Raw genomic sequence first — 12,457 nt, 5'->3', positions numbered from 1 at the left:
AACACCTTCCTCTTCCTCAAAGAAGTCTTGCCGGGTCGATTTTTCCTCTCTCCGACCGTCGCAGCAGAATAACCCCTTAAAGTACTATTATCCAAAAAGTATACTGTCTCTTAGGTCCTTGACTATCAACAAAACACTCAAGGGTCCCGCCAACCACCTGCCTCCATTGTCGTACTTTTCCACCACTTGGTCCAAGAATCAAAGCGTCCTATCGTTCCTGGCCATGCCTAATTTGCCCCCTTCGCTACTCCTCCACCGTCAACAGCCACCTTGGGCTCCCAGTTTCCGCCCGAACCTGCGACTCAACGGCTCCCAAATCGCAGTCGGTTTGCTCTCTTTAATTCGAACGCAGATCGAGATCGCTTCGACGGAACCGTGGGAGTACAAGCAACGCACAGCAGCTAGAAGCATAGAGGCCCTAGGCACGCCCGTCTATGCAGGCGTGTAACACGCAGAACATTCTGCTCCAGATCCGTTCGATCAATCCGATGTGAAAGGTGTTTCCAAGCACCGGCTGGTACCTATCCTTTTACGTTGATTCGCAAAAGCCGGGCCAACGTGTACACGGTTGCTTCGAAAGCCGCCCAGAGAACCAGCACGATAGAGTGATAACGTGGCTGAAAGAAAGCTGGCATTCCATTCCAGCGGGCTGGGTATTATTGGAACGGTTGCTAAAAGAAGTTACCATAGATAAAAGACAGCATCCAACGGTCACCATGTTTCGAATGAGAGGGGGCCAGTGAAGCCACAGACCGGGGCATCAGATGACTTAAGCCGGGTTCGCACGCGCCAGTTTCGTTATAGTGGCAATTTTTACTGTTTGCTTAGTTAGAATAAACTCGGTCACCAAACTTCGAATTAATATTATTTATGCACACATTTGTGACGCGCAATTGTTATTTGCGGTTTGCCATATTGTATGGTGTTGGATGACCAGCTCGCTATTAATATTAGTTAGCCATTAAGCTCTCTATCCGATAAGGGCGTTGCAGTAACTCTATCCAAGGCAAGATGCTCATCAGCGCGCTTTCTACTTCAAGGTTCAAGTTTCTATGTACGTAGTGCAAAGTAACGATCCTGTTAGTATGGGCTATGGTCAGTCTGTTCCCAGCGAGCTGCTAATCTATTTAAGACCTAGGGCAGTGTACATCGGCTAGCATTTTCAAGGGCCATTTGAATGGGATTTCAAGTTCAGTGGTAATCCATTTTGTTCTTGCACAGTACTCAGTCTTGTGCTCCAGTTGTACTTAGGTGAGTTACGTCCCGTCACATCGATTTAGTTTAGTATTAAGTTCTTGCCTAGGATTCAAGCAATGCTTCGAGAAGGATGAAAGTTAGCAGATGAAAGTGTGTGGAATGAAGTATCGCGGTGGGATGGAGAGGGACTAGGACAGAGGCTAGAGTAAGTTTAAAAGTGAGTTAGGGTAATAAGTATGGAAGACAGTAGGAATGACTGATGAACGAAAGAAAGTAAGGGGGAATATGAACGGGAATAGGAAACAGGTGTTGCGGGAGTTAAGGGATGTAAAATGTATGACACGATAGAAGATTGTAATTTGTTAAATGATAAAATAGAAAGGTATTCTTAAATTACCATAGGATTTTTGCGTTGTGTGAGTGATGGAATATGAGTCGTAGCATTCGTTGTTTAATATTCTATGCCATTGCGACGATACGATAGTGCAATTTGGTAGGAGGGTTTTTAATCGATATAGGATTGGCAGGCAGGATTTCATTAGAAACAAGCAGGCTTCCTACAGAGGTATTACTGATTTTGATGGTACATGTGCAAATTAATTAACGCTTTCGCAGGAATTGGGTTATTTGATCTCGAGTCCAGTGAATAATGGAACGCCATTCGAGCTCTAAGTTTTTCTTACCTTTTTCAATACCACATACTATTTAATAATAATTAAGAACAGATCTATGTATCGATCTATTTATTTTAGGGGAATGATATCACAGTTTTCATATAAATTCGTGAAACATGTGGCTGAAATTTATTCAGTGGTAACAAGTGAGATTCTCGTATATTGTAGATGTAGGTATGTAAAATGATAAATGATTAATTTAATGGAAATTTAATTACACCTCTGTGGTATAGCTTGTTTATCAAGAGTGAAAATAAAATGACTTAAGAAACAATAAAAACTAATTTATAAAAACCCTCTGTAACTATGAATTATTACAAATTATTGTGTAATTGCGAAAAATATAAGGAACAATTAATAGAATTCACTTACGACTACTTTAAACGTTTATCAATTTATAATTGAAGACCTAACAGCAAGAGGGATGCAACTCCACTTTTGACAGTTTTTAAATTATGACTAGCGAATTCAATCCTGGGATCGTAATCCCGAGATCCCGGCTGTTTTTTGGATTCCATTTTTATATTTTCCAGTTGTTCATAAATTAATTTACGTTTTTAAAAATTCTCGAAATTCTCGGGATAAGTTATAACTTGATACATCAAATCCCGGGAGTTCTAGAATCCAAAAAACAGCCTGGGTTCCGGGATTGAATTCCCTAGTTATGACGTGTAATATTCGTATAAAAAATCTACATCGTTTGGCGCAAGTTTGATGCATATCCGATAACAAACGAGCGATTTATTGCAAATTTTGAACCTGCACCCATTACTGTTTTGTGCAATACGAACGCGGAACTACGTCTCACCTTATAAACAGCCTTTTTAGGAAGGCTTTCAAATGTGTGTCGACTGCGGATGAGGATATTTCCACAGATGATGATGACAAGCAGGCACAAGAAGAATGTTAGTCTTTTATGTCTGTAAACAGTTTCTTTCCATTTTACACGAAACTGGTCAAGATGGAGTTGCACCCCTCTTGCTGCAAGGTCTATAATTGCTGAAAGACGATACTCTTCGCATAAGCGAAAGCATGTAACACATTTATCTCACATTGGCCTATAAACAATCTCCCAGAACCAGTAATGAACAGAAAATACACACTGCTCTTTCTCGTTAAGTTTAATCTCTTATATTGGAATACCGATCTACGCATCTATTACTCCCTGTCATGTTCAGCAAAATCTACACTGCGCACGTTGCAACTTGTATATATTAATCTCAGACAAAGTCCTAAGCCTGTCAAAACTATCTTCCCTATTTCTCTGAGCTAAGAATACTACATACTTTTCGAAAATTCCTATTATTACTCGTTTAATCCTTAGTAGAGCTGAGTGGACACTAATTAATTGCCATAACAAGTAATTAATCAACAAAGCCTCGGAATAGATTTCTTCTAATTAACCTTAAGGTAACTTCAGGAGTCCCTACTGTTCCACATATCTATTTAAATACCTTAATAACTTAATTTTCCTTGTCCAATTTCAAACTATTTGACCAGCATGTAAATTATTATCCTTCATAATTCTTCTTCTATTCGCAAACTTATCTTTCCCCAAATTTGATAATGTTTAAGGGTAGGTTATATTTAGGATTTTATTTAAAAAAAAAGTAAACGACCTAGTGTTAAATTTTTGTTAGGTTTTAGTTGTATATCATTGAAGACAATAAAAATAATGCCTAAATTTTTTTTTAACACTATGACGTTTATTTTTTTTTTAATATAAAATCCTAAAGATTACCTTTCTTGGAGTGATTTGATGGAAGGATACCCTTCAACTGAAGTCTTAAATAACCTCAGCGGTCGAACTAATTGTCAGTTGAAGCCATCGCAGGACTAAAGCATCTCCGTGTCAGTATTAGAAGGGCCACCTTCAGCCACACGAAGCATCGGCATTTTGTGGTCGCCCCTTCGAATGACTCTAAATCTCCAGGAGTGATTTACGGTCGCAAGCCGCCGATAACTGATACGAAGTTGCAGGTACAAATGATATTTCTTGCAGCGCGCCGCCGTAGACCCGGCCATAATTGTTTACGCCCGGTCCACGAATTATTGAACTCCGGCAAGAGTGGGCTAGTGTTGCCAAACTGCAACACATTGATAGCGACGCGTAATCTGCTCCTGTTTACAGAAATTTATCGCCGCGAGATCCTGTGCCAACTATGCAACGATGTTTCGCTCTCTGCAGCCCGAGTGGTGTTAATGTGTCCTCGGCGTGCAGCGCCGCGTTATTAAAACGCGCGAAATGTTCGCGGTGCCAACGGGACACCGTCGATACCCGTTGAAAAAAAAAGCTATCGAAACTACGTTCGATGGGAGCACTCGAAATACATGTGAAAGTTGCGGCGGTACCAGTCGAAAAGCGGAGTATTCCAACGGATACTTGCGTGGCGTTGCGGGCGTTTTTTTAACCCTTCGGAGTTACCCTGCGCATTTATAATTCCTGGCTCCATTCGATCCTTAATCTTGTACGTTGCCTTCAAAATGCAGCAGCTGCTCTTATTAGAGACTACTGCGACGTATTAGGAATTCAGGGACATTTACTGGTAGCTGTTCATTTATTGGTACTTTACTTTAATTTTGTTCTGCTTTTTCTTCTCTCTGTTCACCCAGGGTTAGTATTCTATTGCGAAACCATTCTACATCGGTAGACTACACGTTGTGTAATAAAGGCATTATTAATTTCATCGTACATGCTTTTCGGGAAAGCCAAAGTTGAATTTAACGTTACACACTGATACCAGTATACCTTGTAATAGGACTTGAAACGGTTCCGAAAATGACTGTTTAAAACTGTTATATAAAGGTTCTGATTAAAACGGTTATGGACAACCTTTATTCCAAATGACTGTTATGAAAAAAACGAAATTTCCAACTATTATCTGTTTCCGTTATGGTTCTTATTTCCCTCCTCATATCGGTTCCATAACCGTTATTTTTTCGGTTCTATATCGGTTCGGAAACGGTTCTAGAAGCAATTCTTGTATCGACTTTTCCCCTAATTGATATCGTTAATTATTGTAGCTGCAGATTACTGTATATGTGCATAATTTTTTACAAAATCCTTATAGAAAAAGAAGAAACATTTATACATATCATTGCTCTCCAATAAAGCGTTGAAATAAATAAATTAGCTACATATTGCTTACGTTCTCACACACTATATTATTCAGAATAGGAAGTGAAAAGTATTTCCTGTTTCTATAAAGATTATGTAAAAAATATGCACATATACAAAGTCGATACAAGAATTGATTTTGGAACCGTTTCGAAACCGAAAAAATAAAGGCTATGGAACCGATATGAGGAGGGAAATAGAAACCGTAACCGAAACCGATAATAGTTGGAAATTTCGGTTCTTCATAACAGTTATTCGGAATAAAGGTCCTTCATAACCGTTTGGAGAACCGAAATCGATATTATAACAGGATTCAAGCTCTGCCTTGTACTAATGAGAAATTTGAGATTCGTAGAATTAAATGAATTATTAATTCTGATATCACTATACGATATTCCTCTCTATTCCGAAGTTCTGTATTTAAGGGGCCTTTCCACTGAAACGTCCTAGGGCCGTTCCTTGGAACAGTTTTCTGTCACAAAAAAAATTTTTTTCTGGAAATGTCATATTTCTTTAATGCTTGCTTTTGCCAAAATAGGTGAGTGTAATTCAACCATTTAAAAAACATGAAATTTTTTTGTTGTATTCTCAAAACACGTATTAATAAATAGAAAAAACTTTAAGTTAGTAAACACGTTCCTTTTGCGACGAAAAAAAATATTCCAAACAACCGAAATTTTTTTCAGGGCCTTTAGGTATCATTCCGATATCTTAAGAAAAAGACTCAAACCGCGGCAAATTTTAAATCCGGCCCACTGTGCGGTGGAAAGACCCCTAGTAAGCGTAGCATTGGGCAAAGGATTTGTAGTCGATTAATGAATAACTTGGGACGCAGGGGGTTAAGTTTCTTTCTAATCCAGCTGTTGTAGAGGCAGCAACAAGACTGCCTAGAGGAATTATCTTGCAAATAATTCGCACGATATTCTCTGTGATGCAGACGCTGAAAAGGGATGGGAGCCTGGGCCCTGGAGAGCTTTTTTAAGCGAACCTCCCCCTTCATAAGTCAGGGAAGAAACCTGGCTTGCATACTGGACGATAATGCGGCAGGGCACTTTCTTTCTTCAAAATCCTTATGGCCGGGAAGAGGAACGTGAAGATTAGCGCGCGTCTTGTGCCCGTTCTTAAATGCAACGTGCCGCGGATGGCCAGTTGGATTTAACGTGGAGGCCACGATAACGAAAGCTTTATATAGTCCGTACGTTCGCGGGGGTATAATTTATGTTGGGCTCGTGCAAAATGTTTGCGGATTCCATAATTCCTGCCTAGACGCCTTCCATACTATCCTTAACGGCCCGGCACCGTAAATATCACACCGGACCATTAATTACAGCCAACGCTATCCGTTTCTTACGAACGTATTACCGGGCGGAAGCGATTTCAATTATCATCTCGATTCCCAAATGTATGCACTCTGATGCTGATTTGTGTGCTATTTTGATATACGCTAATTCAGAATGCAATTCTGAGGTGTATATCAGTGTTTCTCAACTTTTTTGAGTCGCGACCTCCCTTTATAATATTCAAATAACTCTGTATATTTATTTCTCTCTCTTCCGTTGCATAGATTAATTATTATCAACTGCCTCTTACTTATTTATAATTAAAGCAACATGGCGCTGAAATGACCTGGAGGATACAAAGTTAATACTGAATTACTTTTTAATTCTTAACTGATATAATACGTCGCTGTACCTTTGTTTCATTTTTACTCGGTTAAAATGCTTGTTAAAACATTCCGAAGGTATTGTTTAACAACGTATTCTTCTTTACTTCTTTAATAATTGTTAGTCATATGCGGCGTTGTAAGTAAAGGGTACTCCCCGTTAAATAAATAAATAAATACATTGATTAGTGCATTGAATGAGTGTCACTGGAAATAATGATGCGCCTTTACTGCATGTTTATAACATTTTTTACGTTAAATTTAATCATCCCAACCTCAGAGCGTAGATCTGTTGCGTGACAGTCTCTGTTGACACAGAAATCTGCTAATAGAGTTGACAAAATCGAAATACAGGTTTACTCTATTTTATTTACTTACAATTAGTGTCTACACCGATGATTGAATCTACGTAGCGCTGCATGAAGTAGTAGTGAAATCCTCAGGCGTGTTGAGGGAACGTGGAAGTAAATTAATTCCAAATTCCTGGATACCCTATATCATTAATTACTTTGGATGGAAACGATAAATCTATTGCAAATCCACTGAAGTTCTAAGGTTGATATATTAAGCTCCTAATGTATCAGTTCATGGTTATGAGTGGAACTTTGCACAAGGAAAGTGAAATTCATAGAATTGATTAAGTTTCGAAAATTACAGCAGGGATGTTCAAATGCCTGAGAGACAATTAAGCCTGCTACACTTTTTCATTCAAAATTCACTACCAATTTTAAAAAGAGGGCCATCTGCTACAGAAATTCATATCCAACATTCGTAAATTTGGGACTATGACAGTGGAACTGACTCAGTAATCAAGCTTCAAATAAAAGCAGCGTCCTCGTAAATATGTGTAATTAAATTAGAAAATGTATTTGCTTTTCTAACGACGATGTGCCATAAGAAAAATGTGGGCTTGGAATCATACAGGGAAAATATCGTGTCCTCAAGGATACGATAAGAAAAAGAAAAGGAATTTCTTTTTTACGAAGAGATCTAGAGGCGATCACATAGCAAAAACTATAAGAATTCTTAATCCCAAAGTGTACGCGTTACTACATACTCGGAAGTTTGCTCATCAGATCTTGGCCTTATTACGAATTAATATCTTAAAGTTGGTCCAAGAATACGATAGGATTTGTGCCCTGATATATTCCACCGGACGACTATGCGCCAGTTTGCCACGAAAATTTGACGTATTTTGCAAAAATAGCAGCAACAAAATGAAATAACAGTTTGCAACGTGTGTGATCGAGTTAGCTTAAGTTGAAACGTTTAATGTGAAAACATTGAAGTCTGATTAATCGACTAAATTGTTAGATACAATGTGTTTAGAATAAATTATTTAGAGTTCAGTAAATTTCTCGGGGATCACATGGGTAGGTTGGTTTTAGTTGATTAAACGAAAACATGTCTATACACGAGAATAAGGGAATATCCTCATCCACAGTAAATTAGAAGAGCCTATCAAAACCTATCCACCTTCATCAAAACACATCCAGTAGCATAACCGAAACTGTGTCCATGACAATATTCTAAGTTTCTGTAATATAATATATGACTTCAACTCGTTTACTTTCATTCAGACCATCGAATCCCTGAACTGGCACGCATCAAAGCGACCCAGCATCAAAATATTCATCATCAGCTTCCAAACAAAATTTCGAGATCCCAAAGAACAATCCATTCATCCCTTTGCTTCACAAATCTACCTTCGCCGCGCAACATGTTACACAAGTTCCATCAATCGAGCCGCCATCTCACCATAAGCCCGAAAAGTCAAATTGGTAAAGACATCCGGCGTCTCCCCGCTTTCCGAATCCACCCCTCTCCTTGACGAGTCCACCGACACCGTGCAGGCAAATGCTCAGAAGACCCCCCAATCCCTTCCAGTGGCAGCGCGAACGATCCATATCCCCGTACATCTTAAGCAAGGATTCCCTGGATTCTTGCTGGGCGCAGGACACCCCTTGTCACGATGCCCTCAAAGATCCTATCGCGGCGTAGGACCGAGTAGCAGCTGACCCGACGACAAGGACCAGCGACGTGCATTCCTGCACCGCTGCACAGAGGCAGTCACCCCTTGAGCGCGTGAAGTAGAAGTGGTCTGCGCGTAACCCGTCCGCGCCTGGGGTTCGCAGCAAGAGCCGGGCGCACGCGCGCCGCGGGCAACAGTGCCCCCGCAGAATCATTTCGCGCCGCGACGCCAAGCGACACCGCATCCGTCTATACGCGGCTAGTCCATGTGCGTTCGACGTCGTCGCGTGGTACGCCGACGACGAGGACGACGACGTAGCCGCCGTCAGTAACGCGTGAACCCCGTGCCTTTCATCGCCGCCTCGATCATGACCGTCGCGTGATCGGCCGTTCGCGGAGAAGAAAAGACCCGGCTCTACCGCGCCACAGGGAAACAGTGCCGGAAGAAGAGCAGTGCCGCGATGAATTAGAACCGAAGGATGCGACAGACGAGCGACGATCGCGTGACGCGCGTCACAATGATCGCGGGCAACGATCCACGCGCGATCGTGGAACGCTCCGAGCGTGGCTTTCAGCGTGGCTGCTGCGGAATGCGATACGGTTGCGACGCTACGCTCCGAGCGCTACGTGCTTGAGGATTTTGTGAAACGGTTCGCGGGATCTTCCTCTGGTGTATCGATATTTCGCGGATATCACCTGCGAGCGTCGTTCGAGGCTGGATCGAGGACCTGTCCGCGGGATTCCACGCCAGATTTATCGCCCGTCTCAAGCGACACGCTGGATTGTTCCCCGACCCTTCGGCTGGATTTACTGGAGAGTTTGCGTCGAGATCTCTCCGCGTGTTGGATAAACTTCGTGACATAACCGCGGGAGATCGACTTGTATGAAAAACCCCAGTGGACTGTGCGACCACGTTTCGTAATTACAAACTGTGAGCTCTGTAGTCGCGAAGCATGACAGATGGCTCGTATGGGCCCGTTCAGGCAAATGCTTTAAGAAAACACCTGGCGCAGTGTCTACGGTCAGGGATACAGTAACTGGAGCTGGTTGCGTAATACTGTAGAGTGTGTGTTAAAAGCACCGTGTGAAAGATTCAAGGGGAACTGGGAAAACGGACGGCCCCTAGAATCCTTGATTCTCCGGCGAGCTGTGGGTCGTCGATCGCGCTTGTGTTCGGTGTACAGGGCCTAAGGAACCGTCGACAGTGGAACCGAGTGAACGAAGTGTTAAAAATGCTGTGTCGTTGGCTCGCCGTACTGATACTCGCTGGTTTTCTGCTGGTTATCGAAGGGATCGCGGTCAGTCAAGGTACGTCGAAGAGCATCCTCAATAATTCGCGAAACGTCCTCGAGCTCGCTCAATTACCCATCGAGTCCGCCTCGAGCGGCGAAGTAAGAACTCCTATCGGCTCCGCGGGATGCATTCGAAAGACACCGTCCGCTTCCCACGAACTTCGCGTTCAAAAACTTAACTGTCGGATGGAAACGTTTCTTGGCTTGGTGTCTATACGCGCCTGCAAACAGCTGCTGCAATTAATACGTGATCGGCGGTTGTAATGTTCAGATGCAGGGGGATTTTAGCTTTAATGGTGGAATATATAACTTCGCTCGATTTGCGCACGTCAGGCGGGTGAGGTTTTATGGTTCTGGTAAAGTATCGTCAGGCGCGAATTGATATGAACATTTCAAAATTCATGGGAAACTTCTGCACCAGGTGCTGTGGGGACATGTGACTTACGCATGGGTAGCAAGGTTTTTTACAGTAGGTGCGAACAGTGGTTTACTACACAGTTTTCGGATAATGGGTGCATACAGATTGAAGTAATTTTGGGGAACGTACAGAGTGGGCCACGTACGTGTTGGCTCTAAATTTTGAGGGACTTTTGTTGCGCTCGTAGAGAAACACTTCTGGGCTACTAGCGTAGTTGCTTTGTGGTGGGTTCGTGTACGGAGATCTGGATTCTTGTGCTTCTGATTTTAGGGAAAGTTGGAAAGTACGATGGCGACTTTAATTCGTTTTTTGTTGTTGTAAAGTGTCAGTTTTCTGTGTAATTTTTGCAAATTCGGTGCAGGTCAATTTAAACATACCTACTTGAGAATTTGTAGCGCTTAATTCCATGGAACTGTTTGCTGGACATTAATAAACGCTTGAGATAGCTGTATTCTAAATGTACCAAGTGTTCAATTGTGACATCTCTAGTGACACCATCGTGAGGAATTGATAAAGGAACGTTTCAGAATTAGGCAGTGAAATGGCTCGAAAATCAAGTATTTTTGCTAATTAATTACAAGGCGATGAAAGCAAGCACGGACTATTCCTTTTATACAATGTTTGTTACTATCACGTAGAGGGGAACAATTTATTGGCTACATATCTATTTTACAAATGGCGCTACAGAAGGTTGATTAGACAGTATTTTGGAAAAAGATATCGAGCTTAAAAATAAAGATGCAACGGTTTCGTTGGAATATGTTTCTTCTAGAACCAGTAATTTTCGAGGGGTCGTCCGAAAAAATAATTGAACCAAAATTATTAAAATAGCTACTAGGAGAAACCGATTTGTACAATAAATGTTGATTTTCGGGGTGCATAGATGGCTGATTTTTCACCCCTGAAACTACAGCTTTTACACTTTAATGCTGATCTACACTTCACAAAGGAATATGCCTTGAACACGCTGTAAAAATTTTAAGTCGATCCGAACCTCGGTTTTTCACAACCAGGGCAAAACCACAGAAAAGTGCCTACAGATCGGACGCCTTCATATACATTCATATATTATAAAAAAAAATTTACAGTTTGTAGTATTAATAAACAGTATCCAAAAGTACTACTCACAATTTGTATTCATCTCCTCGTAATTAATTCGCAAACAAATATTTGATCTCCGAGTGACTTGAGTCGCCTTAAATAAGTGATATGATCAATGAATACTCAGCCGACACATATGTGGCTGCATTACCACTTCTTTCTACAGTTTTTATGCTTATGCCCTTCCCTTGCGTTTGGCTCGTAACTTCTAGACACGTTTTAAGTCACAGGAGAGAAACCTGACACAAAACCACCGTACAGCGTCATAAAGAAGAAAAAAATACAAGTAACTATCGTAACCCCTAGAAAAGGTAGAGATAAAAGGTCAGATTCTCGTAAATTATCTGCTACGAGAAAGGGTGCTTCAAGACTCTGCTGCGCAAAGCTAAAAATCGTTTCAAACAAAAGTTATTCTTAACATTGCAAAGGGGACTTCAAATCTCGCGTGGAATAACCTACGTGGAACCTCGATTATCTACTGGAAAATTCAAATATCCGAACAGTGTTGTCTACTAATAAGGAAAGTTACCCAGGTGTCCGCCTCCGATTGTTTTGATTTTTGGATATGTTTTAGAGGACCGAAAAATAAAATATACGTGTTTTTTTATTTTGGCCTGTTTGCATGTTTGAGGGGTGAAACTACCCCTCAAATTTCATAAGAATAGGTGGTGCCCGCCACCGATTGCTTTGGTTTCTGGATATGTATTTTCATATGAAGTTTTACTCAACACAATTTTGTACCTCTTATGAACTTTGAGGGGTGGTTTCACCCCCTAAACATGCAAACGGATCGAAATAAAAAGACACGTATTTCTTATTTTTCGGTCCTATAAAACATATCCAAAAAATCAAAGAAAGCAGAAACGAACATCGGAAAATCTTATAAATTTGAGGGGTGGTTTCACCCCCTAAATATGAAAACCGGCAGCTATAAAAAAACACGTATACCTTATTTTTCGGTCCTCAAAACCATATCCAAAAATCAATGCAATCGGAGGCGGACACCTGGGAAACTCTCCTTGT

At 41.2% G+C, this 12,457-nt stretch overlaps 1 protein-coding gene across 1 annotated transcript in view; it reads left to right on the top strand.

The window, feature by feature from the left end:
* The first annotated feature begins 9,077 nt into the window (after positions 1-9,077).
* Positions 9,078-12,457, top strand: part of Dpr1 (defective proboscis extension response 1) — a 709,894-nt gene continuing 706,514 nt past the window's right edge. The window contains exon 1 of the mRNA XM_076823800.1: positions 9,078-9,931. Coding sequence (XP_076679915.1) covers positions 9,856-9,931 — 76 coding nt within the window. The 5' untranslated portion in view covers positions 9,078-9,855. The remainder of the gene's footprint in view (positions 9,932-12,457) is intronic.

This window comes from Andrena cerasifolii, chromosome 12 (genome assembly GCF_050908995.1).
Source record: "Andrena cerasifolii isolate SP2316 chromosome 12, iyAndCera1_principal, whole genome shotgun sequence".
Taxonomy (NCBI): Eukaryota; Metazoa; Arthropoda; class Insecta; order Hymenoptera; family Andrenidae; genus Andrena; species Andrena cerasifolii.
The sequence above is the reverse complement of the archived record's forward strand: the minus strand, read 5'-3'. Positions and strand labels throughout refer to the sequence as shown.